This window comes from Gymnoscopelus microlampas (assembly GCF_963454915.1).
Source record: "Gymnoscopelus microlampas genome assembly, chromosome: 10".
Classification (NCBI taxonomy): domain Eukaryota; kingdom Metazoa; phylum Chordata; class Actinopteri; order Myctophiformes; family Myctophidae; genus Gymnoscopelus; species Gymnoscopelus microlampas.
In genome coordinates, this window is record NC_139947.1 from 41,183,061 (window position 1) to 41,201,453 (window position 18,393).

Sequence of the window (18,393 nt, forward strand, 5' to 3'; positions counted from 1 at the left end):
TAAACTGTCCTATGAAAACAGCTTGAAAAGGTTTATGGGAAAAGCTACAGGCTAGTGATACACTTTAATTTGTGTTTTTATGGTTTGATATTTGTATGGTAATTTAGATTTTGTGAGTTCATGTGATGTGCTGGGTGCTATGTAATTTATTGGTGATATGTAAGTTTATTGGACTATTGGGACTATATGGGAAACAAGCGTTTCATTCTTTTATGTGTTCATCCTGGGTTTAAGTTATATTGTGATTTACTTGTATTTATTTTTAAAAATAAGGCATTTTTAACACCAGTTTGAATGCCAGAAATTGAATCAGAGCGACACTTAAGTTTCGGGTGAAACCATACCACAAGTAAAGTGTTATGTTAGGTCAAAACAATATTCTTTCACATGTCTGAGCTACATTGAAAGCTCTTAAACCAGTGGTAAACTTTTTCATGTCCCCCAAGGACCCCCAAATTGATATGTTTTGGCCGCGAACCCCCATCTGAAAATATTTTGTGCCAGCTAGGGACCCCCAGAAGATGTAAAAAAGGGAAAAAAAGAACCTCAATTATTCAAAAATGTCCAAATATTTTAAAAAAATAGCAGAATAGAAGCTTGCAGCGCGCCATGAAGTGACATGCTGTGAGCTTGTAGATCTGCTATTTTTTAATAGCCAAAATATAAATGAATAAAGTGGTTAAAATGATTGTGATGCTATGCTACGTTTACTGGGGACCCCCTGGAACCTCCCCCAAAGACCCCTGGGGGTCTCCAGACCCCACTTTGAGAACCAATGTCCTAAACCGTTAGACACAAGTGTCGCGAGACCAAAAATCATTGTTATTGGCTTAAACGCAAGTCGCAATAAGATCTCGCGATGGCACAGACTACTGACGGCGTTGGAAATAGAAGAGAGCCAGAGGGGGGCGGGGCTGCTCGAGGTACCAGCACAGAGATGTTTTTATTTTTTTTTATGTCAAATTATTTATTTAAATAAAAATGGCGGCCGTGGACAGCGGAGAGGAGAGAGTGTAAGTGTGTGATGATGTTTTTACCATGTTTAACCCACCGTGTTTACACCGCCGCCGTGTCCTAAATATAAGACCGTTGGCGTTTCATATGCAGTGTTTATCGAAGTAACGTGCGTTGATATTCCACCCCGGCCTGTCCCGCTGGCCTGGTGTAACCTCACTATACAGAGAGGCTTGGGGAATACGTCACCAAGTTATTACTGACTATTTCCTCTAGTTTAGCGGATTGTGTTGGAGCAATAGCGAGACAAGCACTAAGTACGTGTGTGTTTTAGCCCCCTTCACGCAACAGAAACCATGGGTTTCTGTCGGGAGGGGGTGTTTTTGCTTCTATTTATTCTTTTTTTTAGGTAGGGATACTGTCAACACAGAGCCCAACACAGCCCTCCCTCCACCCCTCCACAGCTAGCTGATTAGCCACATTGCTAAAGCAGTGTGTGTTGTTGTGTCAAACGTGTGTTTTGTTTGTTCACGTTGCTAAAAGAAACTAGTGTGTTGTTGGTGTGGTGTGCCAGGCGTGTGTTTGTTCATGTCGTCAAGTGTGCTGCGGAGGCCACACGCACGGTGTTTTAGTGTGACTGTTGTTTTGTGAAAGCGTGTTGTTGTCAGTCTCTCTCAGGTGGAGCACACAGACATGTCTGCATCACACAGCGCTGAGGACATCAAGTTGGCCCAGTTTTACCTAGAAACACACAACAGGATGTGTGTGTGTGTGTGTGTGTGTGTGTGTGTGTGTGTGTGTGTGTGTGTGTGTGTGTGTGTGTGTTAAACAGATAGACGTATTTAGTTGCCATGACTCATGTCACTTGTTTAACACAATTACATTCTCAGAGGTACAAATGGCTACATTAACATTGACGTTTTTACTGTGTATATGTTTGTTAAAATGTACACTTGTAAGTTACTGAGCAACAATCATTGTTCAACAGAGTGAGACAGGTTATGTAGTGCAAATGTGTATTTGCTCCCATCCACACAGTATGTCAGTCTGTCTGAGTCTCTGTCATTCTGTCCATGTCTGATGTCTCAATGCTGTTTCTAAACTGTATGGGTCTCCAGTTCTGATTCTCAGTAAGATATTGTTTAACTGTTCCCATATTTAATCAGCAGACTTGATTTATTAACGGCTATGTTTAAATTCTCTTTATAACACAGCCTTTCATCAGTGCATTTTTCTCCTCCCTCCTTCACTTCCTCTGTTTGTTGACACAACTATCGGTCCTCAGAAAGACCAAAGAAACAACAGGAAGAAATGTGACTAATGAATCAGAAATAAGATCTCTCTTTTGCACTCAGAATACAGATTGGCTTCTGTCATCACTGGGTGGTAATATTTCATCATTTGGAAGGAACACAAACTATCTATCTGATTCATTCAATTATTTTAAATATTCCTTGTTATTTTACATTACAAGACGAAAGTCTGTATGTATTATTTTTTGTTACTTTACATGAACATCCTTGCTGGGTGCTATGACCTTTGATCAGATCTGTAATGTGTGTTGGGTGGAGGTATTTTAATACATACATTTTGTGTTTAAATTCAATCCGATTATAATCTGATCAGAATTCACATTTCGGAGATATTTTTCAATTATCTAGGTTTTTTATTTTTTTCGTAAGGAGATCAGTCCCCTGTCTTTACTGACAGTGCAGGTGCAGCACTAAAATACTGTTGAGCCAGGCATCAAGCCTCCAACTGCACCAGTGGAGCTGCTCAGTGGCCAACGGTATTAGACTGTATGTGGTTGTACTGGTCTTGTCGTGTGTTCCATCAGTGAGGAGGCGGGGGAGGAGGGGTCTGTGTCTCAGCGGGGTCGCTCTCACAGTAAGACCAAGAAGACGCGCAGGGACCGTCGCCATGCCGACAGGGGGTCAGCAACTACAGCCTCAATTACACCCCCTGTTGCTGAGTCACAGATGGAGGCGGCGTCACAGAGTTTACTGGTAAACTCCGAATGGTCATTCTTGTTGTTATATTCTCAGAAATGATGAACATGTTTCTTTTTCTTTCTTTCTTTTAAGAAAAATTTACATTGTTTAATTTCCAAAAGTTACAATAAAGCTTTACGTGATAGGATAGTTAAAGGATCATACTGGGACTAGGAATATGTGTTATCGTATAACAATATTCGCCACATCATTTTATATAATTTTCCTCAAATTGCTTTCAATGTTAGCGCTCTTGTGTGTTAAAATGTTGCTTCTTACTGAACACCATTCACTGCCATTCATTTTGCTAAGAGGTGGGAAAAAAATATTCTTTGAGACTTTGAGAGGTTTCTAGGCATAGGTAAAGCACACTTGAAAACTATATTGCCGTAGTTTACATTTACTCAAATTACTTTCTTAAACTACTACAAGCGATTGAAATTCACACTGATATCAAATTTCTTCTGGTATACTTCTGGCTAGTTTCCAGGTCCACATGTCATTACCTCCCATTTGCTCTGGGGTGATGTAAGTGGCCTAGATCAAACATCCAATAATATGAAGTTCAAGAGACTCACAGTTTAGGCATATGCCGGGCTGAACAACAAATGCACCCTCCTTTTCTGGTTCACGAGTCTGACTGCCTACGGCATACAAGTTTGCATACAAGGCACATACTAGCTACTCACAAGTTAACACAAGTTCTGAGGTAGGCTATAACATTTAGCCCATAATTGACCTCCACTAGGCTTCGAGCTACAGTATGTATGGACTCTGCAAATGCTTTTAGCTTGAAAAGTGGAAGCAATTTCAAACCTTTTGTTAATGGCTTGTGAGAAATTCAGTAATCTTTATTAAAGTCAACGGCAATGTAGTTTGAGGGTCAATTTGCTGTAATATATTTTTTACACACCTTTTCAACATGAATGGCAGTGAATGGCATCAAATTTAAAAAAGAAAGAAAACAATTTAGGGAAACAAATGGTCCTGATTATTAATGTAAAATATGTGGCCAATGATGTAAATGTGTCTTTTGACAAGTTGTACATGGTCTATTTAATGTAGTTAATAAAGTTTTACTTGATCCTGGCAGGTGTCAGAGGAGGATGTGGCGGGCCCCTCAGATTTGGGTCCTGATCCGTCATCGTCTGGTCCAGTAGAAGCAGCTGGCTCTCCTAAACAGAGACGCTCTGTCATCAGAGACCGTGGTCCGCTGTACGATGATCCGTCTCTTCCAGAAGGATGGACTCGAAAATTGAAACAGAGGAAGTCTGGTCGTTCTGCTGGGAAGTTTGATGTCTACCTCATCAAGTGAGTGGTTAGAACAGTAGAGTACCGGTAATATAACACATTTTGTGTGTGTGTGTGTGTGTGTGTGTGTGTGTGTGTGTGTGTGTGTGTGTGTGTGTGTGTGTGTGTGTGTGTGTGTGTGTGTGTGTGTGTGTGTGTGTGTGTGTGTGTGTGTGTGTGTGTGTGTGTGTGTGTGTGTGTGTTAGGGATGGGCAATTAACCGAAAAAGTATTAAACCTTTGTTTAGAACTAATAACCAATTTAAGTCAGTTAGACTTATAATCGAGAAGCAAGTTTTTTTTTTAAATATATATTTTTCTTATATATCAACGAATCAACACGATAAAAGTCTAATTAACCACTTAACCCTGTATTATACTTTGTTGTACAATGGTGGCGTACAAAAATAGTGAAAATAGGTCAACAAGCTCTCGAGCTTGTAGATCTGCTATGCAATAATCGTGATATTGATTTGAACAAGTCATATCGCCCAGCCCTAGTATCCTTCTACTATACAAGTAAGACGCGCGAACGCGGGAAGCGAACGGCAAAAAAAAAAAAAAAGAATGAAAAACAAATATTTTAAAAAAAGTAACCAATTAAAAAAAAAAAAAAATACAAAGAAATTCTGCGTTAAAAGGAGCATCTTAGAAAAATAAAAATTCACAAAAAAAAAACTTTTAATGTTTTTGAACAATTCAACAAAGTGTTTGAAGTGCCTGTTTCACCCACTTCCGGGGGGCGGAGCCAAAATCCGAGCCCGAAGTATTTGTTCGTAGACCCCCACTTAGGGGGGGTAGAAAAAGTTTGGGAGCGATTCGGGCACTTTTCATTTAACATGGGGTTTCAATGGGGAGTTTTTAGGAGCCTTCTCCGGGGCGTGGCTTCCGGGGGAAGGGGCGGGCTTAAACGCAACCTTGACAGGTGTGTGCAGTTTTCAAAGACCTTTCATTTGATGTATGGTACGTCTATATTGGACATTTACTTGGCTGCACACAGGCAGTGCACACATACTGCACACAGAGACACACACACACACACACACAAGCCAAGCACGGTGTCATAGTAAGCTCCACTTGCGCGGAGGTGCGCCTTTGGCGCGCCTCCTTCCGCTGCGTTCGCAATAAAGTTGTGGCGGGCGGTGTCTGTGGGTATGTCTGTGACGGGCGTGCAGATATGCCCATTTGGACTGGACAAAGTGTTGCACATGATGCAACACTTTGTCAACGCAAACCGGCAACAACGAGCGGGTTGATCGATATACCTGATACCCATGCATATCAGCATGTCACATACCCATGGAGATACCTATGGGTGTGTGTGCCCAGGTAATGCCCATATATGGGTATCACCGTCTTCATGTGTGTATGTATCTGTTGAAGTGTCCCTGAGCAAGACACTTAATCCCCAGCTGCTCCCCCTCAGCGCTCCAACAGATTTTTCCAACAGTTTTTTTCCAACGGAACCCAGTTTTCAGATTTTTATCAGATGCGTTAACTGATTGGCTAATATAAATTGGATTGGACTCAGGGTGCATTTGGGCCTGATTTTGACAACAGCAAAGTAGAAAGCATGTGAAAAATGGATGGCAGACGTGCACATAGTGTTCAGCAGTAAGGTTATGCCTCAGTTGAAACCTTGACACAGAGGATTATTTTCTTGTCTTGTGACCAACAAAAATGTAAAAGCAGCTTTAATTGTACATGAATCCTAACATATTGTAATATGTATCCTAATATTAGTTTGTTGTCAGGTGGTTCCAAGGTGGAGGTGATAACATAATATTATGTAATATACCATTCATGAATATCTAACATTCTGTTTTGTTTTGTTGTTAGCTCTGAGGGGAAGGCATTCAGGTCAAAGGTGGAGCTGATAGCCTACTTCCAGAAGGTTGGTGACACCACCACTGACCCCAATGACTTTGACTTCACCGTCACTGGGCGTGGCAGCCCTTCCCGCCGTGAGAAACGACCCCCCAAGAAGCTGAAGGTGGTGAAGCCGTCTGGGCGTGGCCGGGGGAGGCCCAAAGGTACCAGGGTCTGGAACGGGTTTACTCTGAGCTACAATTGACCCTTTGCCAGCTTCCTGTCCCAGGCAACAACCAGAAGGAGACGGAGTCTCCTTCTGGTTGTTGTCTCCGCCAGGCCGAAGGCGTGGCAGAGACGTGTTTTGCACCCTGTCCGTCCGTCCGACCGTCCCCGTCCCCGTGTGTCTGTCTGTGGACAGCTAATCTCCGGCACCGTTGGCCCGATCCACGTGAAACTGCACACACACTCCCTGGATGCCAGAGCAGAACCTCTGCCCCAAATGTTACACATGGGCGTGTTACAGCGCCACCAGGAGGCCGATTTTTGCATTTTTATATTACTCATAGATTTTTTCCAAACATCCCGCAAATGTATCTCTAAAGTCATTAAACCAAAACAGGTCTTTCAGATTTTTTATATTCCATCCTGATTGGCTAAGATTGGCATCTAAGTTTGCAGTGGCCCGTTTTGAACAAAATGCCTCAAATCATGAATGTACCATCTGAATGCCGTGAAACTTTGCACGCACATTCCCGAGGAAGAAATCCCACCCTTTTCACATTGTCCTGTTATAGCGCTACTAGGAGGCCGATTTTTGCAAAACACATATTTTTATATTACTCCATTTTGTCCAAACATTACGGTACACAATCGGTACACATTATCTCTATAGTCGTGTGATCAAGACGGATCATTCCGATTCTTCACATTCCATCCTGATTGGCGAATTCAGAACAATTCAGCCCACAATAACCTACCTCACCTGGAGGAGACCAGTGCTCCGAGGAGCACTTTTTCTGGTTTATGGTCAGTTTGCTAAAAATATACAGTTTGGGGGGGGGGGACACACACGTTATGCCCACTCACTATACTGCACCCGAGATGTTCCTTTTTACTGAGGCCACGTTTAAAATAAGAATTGAATACATTAAATATCAATACAAGGCAATTGAAAAACGGATGGTGGATGGAGAGAGAGGATTCTGTCCAACCAAGCAACATCAACCAAGGGGCGGGACTTGACAAAGGGTCAATTATATTATATAATTATTGTTCTCCTTTCAAAACTGCTTTGCAAAGCACTTACCACACAGATACTACTATACATTCTATGTCCTGTCTCTCTCTCACTTCTCTTTCCACTGTCCGGTCTGTCTATCCAGTGTTTGGGAAACACTTCTTTAGTGTACACTCTCACTCTAGTGTCCCGTCTCTCTCTCTAATGTCCTGTGTCTTTCCACTGTCTCCACCGTTATGTCTAAAGAAGATCACTGAAATATATGAAAATCTGTGGAAACAAATTCAAGTCGATTAAAACTACTGACAATAAGAAAGATCCAGCTAACAACAGATTTGAAGACAAAACTCACTGACTTGAATGAAGACATCATGCCTAATTGGAATTCATAACAATCTTTACTCCTGTGTGTGTGTGTGTGTGTGTGTGTGTGTGTGTGTGTGTGTGTGTGTGTGTGTGTGTGTGTGTGTGTGTGTGTGTGTGTGTGTGTGTGTGTGTGTGTGTGTGTGTGTGTGTGTGTGTGTGTGTGTGTGTGTGTGTGTGTGTGTGTGTGTGTGTGTGTGTGTGTAGGCAGTGGGAAGCTCCGTCAGTCTACAGAGGGTGTAGCTATGAAGCGTGTAGTGGAGCAGTCTCCAGGCAAACTACTGGTCAAGATGCCCTTTGGCAAGGCAGAGAGTACTGCCGGCACAACCCACTCTGCCTCAACGGTACCACCTGTCTGCCTGTGATTAAGATAATGAATGAATGTTAGATGTCAATAATGAAGTTGATATTGGTAATTAAATATGCTAATCATGACGATCGTATTGATAATGATAGTATTTATAATGATAATTATGTTTTGATCATGATAGTATTGATAATCATAATTATGTATTGATAATAGTTTTTATTATTGTAAATATACTACAGGGGACTGCTGCCACCAAATCACGTCCAGGCCGCAAGAGGAAGTCGGAGCAGGAACTTCCTGCTCCTCCACAGCCCATTCCCAAGAAACGCGGCAGGAAGCCGGCCTCTGCGTCTGTGACATCACCACCTGCCACCGCTACCTCGGTGGCATCGCCCTTGACCACAACAGTGTCTGGGAGCTCGTCGGGGGCGGAGAGCTTCGCTGCCGCGGCCATCTTGGCTGCTGAGGCGAAACGGAGAGCGTCCTCTGCCAAGCCTGTTCAGGAAACAGCCCTGCCAATCAAGAAACGCAAAACTCGGGAGACAGTGGAGGAGGTTCCTGCTCCTCAGCCTGCTGTTGAGGCGGTGGCAAAGGGAGAGGGAGGTGGAGGAGAAGGTAGGGAGGTGGGGGAGAGTTCAGGTGGGGCAAAGACCTCAGAGTCTCATCCCACCCACTCGGACTACAGCCAATCACAACCACATAAGCAGGTTGACGAAAGCCAATCACATGGACACAAGCCACATAAAGGAAGGAAGCACAAGGAGAAACCGGGGAACTCAGCAGGGGACCGTGGGAGCAGAGGTCAAGGGGACAAGGGAGGGGGGCAAGGAGAAAAGGGAGGAGGAGATGGGGGAGGTGGCAGTAGCAGCAGCTCGTCAAAAAGCCACAAGAGAAAAGAACACGTGCCCCACAAACACCACCACCACCACCATCATCATCGCCACAGAGAGTCCCCTTCTTCACCTCCCTCTTCCTCTGATCATTCTCCTCCTCTTCCTTCTTCCAGACATCCAGCCCCATCCACCCAGTCCTCCCATATCAAACCTCAAGTTGATCCTCTGAAGACAGCCCAACATCCTCCACCACCCCCGACTCCATCCAAACAACCACCCCCGACCCCATGCCAACAACCACCCTTGACCCCATCCCAACAACCACCCCTCCCTGAGAAGAGGCAACAACAAACCCAACATCCAAAAGAAACACAAACGCAGAAACAGTCACAGCAACCCCAAGCCACATCCCAGCAATGGCTACAACCACAGCAAACTCCATCCAGACCACACCTTCAACCCCGGCCTTCACAGCAGTCTCAAGCCTCACCTCAGAGTCCACCCAACTCTCAGAATACTTTGCCCCAGTCACGACCCCATCACCTGTCCCAACCTCTAACACCACCCTCCCAGGCCCAACCGCGATATCCAGCACCCCTACAGCAGTCCCAGACCACCCCTCCCCGGTATCTAGTGCCCCAGTCACAGCCCCAACACTCCCAAGTCCACAGACAGCCTGAGGCCCTGCCCCAAAGATCCCCTCCCCCAGCTCAGCACAGAACCCTACTCCAGTCCCAGCAACTGCCATCTCTTTCTCAGCCTGCTGCACACCGGCAAGCGTCTCCCACACAACGCCCTCAGCAGGGCCAGTCTCCCCAGCCAAGAAATCAGCAACACCAACCCCAACCTAGACACTCAGCCCAAAACCAACCTCAGCCCAGACAGTCATCCCAACCACAATCCCAGCCTCAGTACAAGCCCCTCATAAGACAACCCCTGTCCCAGTCCCACCCACCCCAGTCCCAAGCCCATGCCCAGCCACAACCACTCCAACGGCCTCACCCTCACCTGCAACCACAAGCTCACCCTCAGCCCAGGCCACAGCTCCCAAGGCCCTATGTGCAGCCCTCCCACATTCAGCCGCGCCAGGCCTCTTCAGGCGTACTCAGAACCACCCCAGGCCCATCACAAACAACTTCCACGCACCACCCCCCGAGTGAACAGCCCCAGGATCTCAGCACCCCACGGCTCGGCCGAGGGAGCTTGCCAACAGGCATGGACGTGAGCCAAGAGGGGATCAGGGTGGAGGTGAGAGGGGAGCCACCCACAGACAACAGCGAATCTTTAGGAAGAGGATCCAGTAACACCTCCAGAACCATCCAGGACACTCCCGGTCCCACAGGAGGCTCTGGGTCAGGTTTAGGGACTGGGGTGGAGAGCCGGACCAGGCTGAGGGCGGATGCAGAGGCATCAGGTGAGGCTAGGGAGCTCAGAGACATTGTCCCACAGTCAGCTGTTCCCCGGCCAAGTCGAGAGGAAACGGTAGAGTCCCGGACTGCCGTCAGCGAGAGGGTCAGCTGATTGGGCCAGCTGGCTGATTGACAGGCGGATGGACCGTAAAGTTTGGCTAATGGAGTCGACACCATGCGGAGGGGGGAAGATACGTTTTTGGGGCATATTGTTGGAAGTTGAATGTTTTACAACATTTACAACATTTTCAGATAAAAGTAGAGTGCTGCCTAGAACCGGTAAGACTGTCTCAGCTTCAGAACAGACAAGTCATGTCTGGTTCTATCTGGACATGCCCCCCGCTGGTGAAGAAACTGTACAAGGCAAGGAATGGATGTCTTTTTATAGGAAAACCTAAAAAGAAAAAAACGGATAATGTGTGTACAGTATGTACAAAATCAAAAGGCAGCTGTTTCCTGGGCCGGGCCTGTCATACAGAAAGAAACATCACGCTTCCACAAAATAACCTTTTTATTTCAAGTGTTGATTTTTCCCCCCTTTTTCTTTTTGTTATAGTGTTGAGGGTCCCTTATTCAAAGTCCTCCTATTGACAGACAGTCCCTCACTCAAAACTTCATGGAGATATGGGAAGGTTATAAAACGTCAGAATAATGTTGTTTTTACATCACAAACATCCATCTTCTTGTTCCTACACTGACAGTTTGGTATTTACTTATAAATCAATTTATGACTAGAAAAGACACGCAAATGAATCGACCGGAAAATGATAATAATAATGATATTATTTGAAATATTTGGCCAACTTGAGGTGTGCTTGGTTCATCTCACCTGACTCTTTAATGGCCTCAAAAGGTGGATGGCATTCGGAGGATAATATTAAATCCCTTGTGTATTTAAAAAAATCTATGGGCGTTTCCTCCTACCTGTGATTATACAGACACCAGCCATTCAAACTTCCATATTCACGATAATGTCGGCTCTCCAAAGTTGTTTTTAAAAACAAACCAAAACCATTTAAAGAAGTTCTTTGTAGTCTTCTGTCTTAAAGAATGTGTTAAAAATGTTCTCTGTTTTAAGAAGTGTTCTCATAGAGAACTCTTCCCCCGTTAGTCTGTTCATCTGCCCGTGTTACTTTTACTGGCCTTTACCCAGAGTCATACACAGAGGCAGTTTGGTCACGGCAGTCATGTTAGCGCCACAGTCCATCCATGGCTGCTGCTAGTGACCTGTGGCTTTATCTCAACTGATTGTTTCTGGTACAGCCTGGACTTACTCTGCCCATTGCCTAATATGAATACAGTCCTATTAGTATGCTGTCATACATACATGATCTATTGTAAGTTTATTTTTTAATATTCATGTTTAGTTTAAACAAACTGGTTCAGATAGGACTCACATGACCTGGCTTATACCATAACAACAAACAATAACAACATCAATAAGCAGACACCATATTGCATGTTCCAGAGTTTTAGTGCCTATATGATATTGTGCGTCTTGCCAGGAGACCCCATGTAAGCCAAGCCATGTTGTGTTTCTAGCTGTAGCTGTAATGTGTGGTGAGTTTATAGTTCTAATATAGACATGGAATATATTTTTTATTTCTCCACCAGATCTACTGGTCTGGTCCGAATGAGTTCACTTCCTACTGTCGAGATTTAGTCAACGCTCCAGATATCAGTGTCACTAATGTTTTTGTTTTTGTTGTTTTTCTTCTTGTAGAAAGCAGATTGGGTTGGTGTTGAATGTGTTTCTGTTCTTTTGTGGCACAATAAGAATCCTGTCTGAATCAAATGTAGCCTGAACTCTCTCACACTCCCTCCCTGCCAACTAGAAAATCACTAGCATGGTTTCTGCTGTAGCGCCAAACAGTGCTACGCAGGACTTGCTTATTGACTTTCACTATAGGGTCAAACAGAACTAGCATAGGCTAACTCTTTAGCCTGATTTGAGTATATTTATACATTTTTGTAATTGAGACAGATCTGTCAGTTTGGTTTTTCTCTCATCTTAATGAAAGGACCTGTAGTGTAAACAACTACTAATAGACCTCTACTGTATAATGTTTACATCTGTGTGTGGACCTCTCTAGACAATAGATCTCCAGCATAGACCTCTATACAGTAGATGCCAGTAGATCTCTGTAGCATAGACCTCTATCGACCTCTGTGTAGCTCTATAGTGTGTAGACGTCTATGTACCCTGTATTTTAGCCCTCTACGGTCCCATGTAGTGTAAATGTGTATACGTCTGTTTGTAGACCTTTGTTATCAGTTCAAGGAACACTTCATCCATTTTTAAACCCATGTTTGGTCCTCACTAATGCTCATAATAAGATGGCGCAATTTCTGTCTACTCACTCTGTGTCTCATTGGAGGGCTGTGGTCAGATCAGAAACCTGCCTACCAACGACATCGATGGAGATTCCAAGCTAATTGAAACTACAGCCTTTCTCTTCCTGGAAAGTTAGCATGCTGAAATAGAAGCCATTGTTCTTGTAGTAATAAAAATACAAATCCGCCTACCGATGACGTCACTGGTAGGCAGGTTTCTGAACTATCCACAGCCCTACTCCGAGACACAGAAAGAGTAGACAGAAATAGTGTCATCCTATATTGAGCATTAGTAAGGACCAATTATATGAAGATAGGGTTGAAAATGGGTGAAGTTCTCATTTCAGGTGTTTCGGAATACATCTGGATCCTTCTATTTTTCAGACAGGCCGATAGGGAGAAGATTTATGAGAATTTTGGATCATGTTTTCCAATCATTCTGTTCTCAAAATTAGTGGAATAATAATATTGTTCCACAAATTTTGAGGACAGAATGATTGACACATGATCCAATTGCAGATCCATAGAGATAACACTGCAACTGTAACACTTCTTTTTTTATTTTATTATTAGCAACAATGCTGTTGATATGGTCTTGTCATGCACATGCAGAAAGAAAGGCATGCTTAGCAAGGATATGTCAACATTTGTCCTTTTTCATTTTAACTCCAACCTACCAGAGTACACCTCAAAAATGTATTATAAAACTATACAATCATTGACAGCAAAATAGTCACCCTTATTCATTCTACATTAGGTTGAAACAGGGCTGGATATTGAATTTGTTACCTTGGCAACAAAAGGAACTACACCATTTAACCACTTAACCCCTCTAGACTTAGTAAGCAGGACCTACGTTGCCTCTGTACTTGGACCACTTTTTTCCTTGTACACCAAATCTCTTTGCCGAAAATGATCTACAACCTCACAATGCTCGCGTTGTGACGCATTGTGAGCTTGAAGATCAGCTATTTTTGGCTCATGTTCCTCCCAGAATATGGATGCTGGGGTTCAAGTGGTTAATTGTCAAGATGTCCTTGGCTTAAGCAAGAACAGCCAAACTCTGCATATAGTTGGTTAGCCTGGTGCTGTTTGACCCGGCTCTTTCCAGTTTAGCATTGCTAGCTCTGTTTGTCTCTGGAGTGGAGGTGTAACTAGTGTTCCATTAGTGGGTGGTGTCGGAGTGTGAGCCTTGTATTCCTGCATGCCACAGTTACACAGATGTATGTGGTAGTGACTTTTTCTAGCCTTATATATGATAAATATGTATTATTCTTTTAAAGCACCAGTATCTTAAAACCTGTAACCATCTGTGTGTGTGTGTGTGTGTGTGTGTGTGTGTGTGTGTGTGTGTGTGTGTGTGTGTGTGTGTGTGTGTGTGTGTGTGTGTGTGTGTGTGTGTGTGTGTGTGTGTGTGTGTGTGTGTGTGTGTGTGTGTGTGTGTGAGTGAGACGTACGAGTGTATGTGTGTGACGTACGAGTGTGTGTGTGTGCCTGCATGTGTGTGTGGCGGGAGGGACTCTGATAATAGGATTTTTGTTCCATCCCTGTTGAGTAGATAGGACTGCCTCTGTTGATGTGCATTAAAACATTTGTCCATCTGTAGCTGGTGTGTTGGGACAGAACGCTGTTTTACTGGGCTCACTACTTGGTCCAAACCTGAAGGCAGACAGTCACCAAAATATTTGTTGTTCCTTTTTGTTGTCAAAAACTCCCATTTTTGGACAGAAATATTATATTATAGATCCCTTTTTTTAACCGTATTGTCATTGTCTTCCACTAGATAACGAAGCAGACCTGCCTTATTTAATATTTTATATTTTACAGTTTTTCTTCCCAGTCACTTGTGATTTCAAACAAGAATCAATTCGACATTTCATCTCCAGTCTCTCACCAAGCAGATTCCTAACACTGTTAGCATTCCAAGCTATTAAGTAGCATTAGAGTAGGCTAGCCTTATATACAGTACATACATAGTTTTGAATACAGAATGCTAATGATGCTAACAACAGTTCTTCAAGTTAACTCATGTGCCAATACAGAAAACATTTTGCAAGTCATCTGGCAAGTACCTGATGAAGAAAAATAATAACTTAAAACTTTTAGACGTATAAATGGCTGTAAATAATGAAAGTTAAAGCCAAACACAAAGTATTATTAGTAAAGTTTGTCTGTGTTTTACAAGTTGACTGGCTAGTTAAATGGATAAAGCACACTGTAAAATGTTGATTTACTTGGGTCTTGGGTCCCGTTGGAGTGTGAACATATTAACCAGTTGGAAGAATCTCGCTTAGAGAGACCGGATGACATCAGATCTGAAACAGTGTTAATTTCCTTGATCAAAACAATTGAAAAGTTAACTCCAGTGACATTTACCACAATGAAAACAGGTCAGCGTTGTTGAGCTTTTATTTCTTCACACAAATTATATCAAAAGTTCATTATAGTTATTTTTTTATTTTGCTATATCTTGCTTTCATGAAGGCTGTTGAGATTCTATTTTAATTAGTTAAAAATCAGTTTTCTTCTCTACTCCCTACTCAGTCCTAGCTGTTCTACATCCTTCTGCCTGTGTCCCTGTGCAACCCATACTGCATCTTTCTTCCTCAGTCCCTGACTGTCAGACTGTAAGGCTATTAAAGGGCTTTTCCATGATTGTTCTTAGGCTTAATGACGCTACGTTGTGCCATAGTCCTGTGTGCGGTTACCATTTGTGTTTCCACTAGAAGTGGACTTGGAATCAGGAGTAGTCCTGACGACTTAAAAATACAGTGAACGACAAATAACTTGGGCAAGATGAGTTAACACAACAGAAACTACATAAAACTGAAAAGTAATGGCAAGTTGAATGAGATTTACACAGCTATATCTGAGACACATGCCTGCAATGTTCTTTATTATTGTATTTTAACCAGAGTTTTTTTTTATAAGAAAAAAGATCAAATCACCAAAAACATGTTATTCTAAAATCTGACCTGCTTGTAGTAGGCCTACATGTCTGTAATTTTAGTAATAGTTTGTTGTAAGCAAACCATGACAAACGACCATGCTCAGAACCATTCAGCCTTGCTGAGGAAAAGCCATATTAGAGAGACTAGCTGTTTTCTTACACCCTAAACTACGAACACAATCTGACTGACCACAATGCCATTTTAGAATAAACGTCATCGGCTCCTGCAATGTCATCCTCTCGTCTACAGTAGTGTATATTGTTCGCAAACGATTTGTTCAACAGAATTATTCTTTTAGGAACAAATTAATTGAATCAGTTCCTGAAGTGATCCGTCACATGTCTCAGTCCGATGGGGTCTCAATTACCTGCAGGATTTTGATTGGCTGAAGAGACGGTTCCTATTTCCTAATTGGGCTGAATCAATTTCCATTGTTAGCCAATGGTCCCATTGAGTTCCTTAAAGAGGGCAGGCCCTGTTCGTCTCGGATATAGCCTACCACTCAGTGATGACTGTGCGTATCCCTGCGAACAAAATTACTTGGAGAACCAAATAACTGACAACACTGAATGAAGCTAGCGGTCTCAGTGACTGTATCCCTGTTAACGCACAACTGAGTATAGAGTACCAAAATCCTGACGTCAAAGCCATGCCCCTTGCTGACATTTTCCCATTCAAAAATCCCATTGAATATTTTAAAATCACTTAAAAAGAAAAAAAAGAGTCACAGCATTTTTCTCATATGGGTAACAAGCATAAACTGCTGCCGGAAATGTGCTATCCAAAGAGGCCGAAAAAAACGGGGAACACAGTAATTGGCCGCAACACACATACAGTGGAAAACAACACATGGCGTGTAGTGTGAGTAGCATATAGACATTTTATAGATGGCAGAACAACAAAAATAGAAAATGAGTGTCAGAACGAAATATACATGAATGTTGAGAAAATTGTTAGTAGCAGTATCAACCATCAATGAATAGGAATGACAAAAATATATACAGTACATGTCAGCAAAGCATAATGTATGCATGGTAACAAAAATGACTGGCAGAATAGCAGAGCAAAACTGGAAAAAAATGAAAATAATATATAGTACAAAAGTACTTCTATTATTTTTCGTTCTCACTTCACATTGAAATATTAATTATTATATATAAAAAAAGGATAGGGAGGGATAGAAACCCCATAGGTCTAAGACTCCCTAACAAGATTGCATACATGTCACTACAAGTAATTAATGCATGGTGAAACCTGCAATATGAAGAAAAGAATCAGCGGTGTCTGAGTTGCATACCAATATCTTGGGAATCAGTTATAATCGATTTAGAAACTGTACATGGTTAGTTTCCACATGGAGTCTGTGTCAACCCGCCTAATTGTATTGACACACCAATTTCTGTCGACACGCCCAATTTCCAGCGTCATGTTTGTCTGCAGCTACCCATTAGCTACTCGACTTGAGTTGACAAGATTTTGTGAAAGAATCATTGGAATGAATGTTTTTAGTGAACTGATTCTAATTATTTATTTGGAAGGAATGCCAATCACTACTAGAAGGGGACAGTGGGGAAAAGCTTAGAGTGGACTATGACAGAGTAAAGCAGTGTGTGGCATACAGTACAGTACATTCTAACTCAAGGATTGGTGATTGCCAGTATACTATTGTAGATGGCCGTCTAGCTCATTAATGTTAAATGGTGACAGCAGATCTCTGTGCAGAGTGCAAGCTGGACATTTTGTTTGTATGAACGGCCCTTTGGTTCTAGAGTACAGCAACAACTGTATGTCTTGTGGCCATACAGTACAGTAGTACAGGACAGTATACAGAGTACAGCCTGGCTGTTGTCTCTCTGTAGGGAATTTTCTGATTGACACTTCATAGCAGTAGATAATGGTTAGATATAGCATCCTTAAATCTCTGATACACAACACCCAACTTGATTCAAAATAAGTGTGTTTTGAGACAGAGCCTGTCAGCCACGTCTCTCTTTCCACCGCCGCAGATGGACTCATTAGACTTAAGCTCATACCATTTATTTTTTGATTTAACCGGATCATCTTCGTCCTTAATTAAGCTAATACATTATTTTCCCATTGAATTATAATGGAAACAATATTGTTATCACCTTAACCATTCCACAGCTTTTAGACAAAGCCTGTATGTCTCACTGTCTGTCTGTCTGTTTGTCTGCCTGCCTGCCTGGCTGTTTGACTGTCTGTCTTTGTCTTTCTGTCCTGAACCACAGCCCCCACCGGTCCTCTCCTCCTGATCCACAGATAATAAACACGCCAAGAAAGGGAGATGATGTTTTGTTTAATATCTATATCTATATCTATATCCAGTTGCATGATGTTTGTGTAGAATAGGAGAAAATACATCACAAGTTATTTATTGAATGCCAGTTCAGGTTGACAAACAACAACAAAAAAACATTTTGTTTTGTTTTTATTTGAAGCGCTGGTGGTAAACAATAGTCTCGTGCCTTGAAGTCAAAAGTTCTAGAGTTTCTAAACTGTGTTTGATGTAATTTTTTATTGATGTGTTTGCCCCTTTGTTTGCTCTGCGCTTTGACTGTAACATAGATTACTAATAGACAAGTATTTTCTTAGATGGATGACATGCCTGTTTTTTCTTGCAGTTTCATATGTCGTACTTAAAGACTGTGTGTGTGGGGGGGCAGGGTTATTGTCAGGCAATAATAACTAAAGTTCTAGGACCTTTTAACCATGTTGCAATCTCTGTTTTATCTTCATCTTTATTTCAGCACTTTTTGGTAGAAAATATTTGTCAGTTAACCTTTTACCAAGGATTTCAGCATACCTGATTGGTCATTAGAATGCCTTATTCCTCTTTTCTAGCAGAGAATATTCCCAGGCTGCCCAATGGTTTGATAAAAACATGAATAA

The 18,393-nt window shown here is 42.5% G+C and overlaps 1 protein-coding gene across 1 annotated transcript; it reads left to right on the plus strand.

The window, feature by feature from the left end:
- Positions 1-902: 902 nt before the first annotated feature.
- On the plus strand, positions 903-14,137 carry mecp2 (methyl CpG binding protein 2). Its single transcript, XM_084069286.1, has 6 exons — positions 903-1,013; positions 2,792-2,960; positions 4,039-4,256; positions 6,074-6,267; positions 7,854-7,990; positions 8,196-14,137. The coding sequence occupies exons 1-6, from the start codon at positions 982-984 to the stop codon at positions 10,308-10,310; spliced, it is 2,865 nt and encodes a 954-aa protein (XP_083925412.1). The 5' UTR covers positions 903-981; the 3' UTR covers positions 10,311-14,137.
- The last annotated feature ends 4,256 nt before the right edge of the window (positions 14,138-18,393 follow it).

Excerpts from the sequence above, each read along its gene's own strand:
- mecp2 (XM_084069286.1), top strand. The coding sequence starts at position 982 with ATGGCGGCCGTGGACAGCGGAGAGGAGAGAGT. Across the intron at positions 2,961-4,038 it reads CGGCGTCACAGAGTTTACTG|GTGTCAGAGGAGGATGTGGC; the intron begins GTAAACTCCGAA and ends TGATCCTGGCAG. Across the intron at positions 4,257-6,073 it reads TTTGATGTCTACCTCATCAA|CTCTGAGGGGAAGGCATTCA; the intron begins GTGAGTGGTTAG and ends TTTTGTTGTTAG.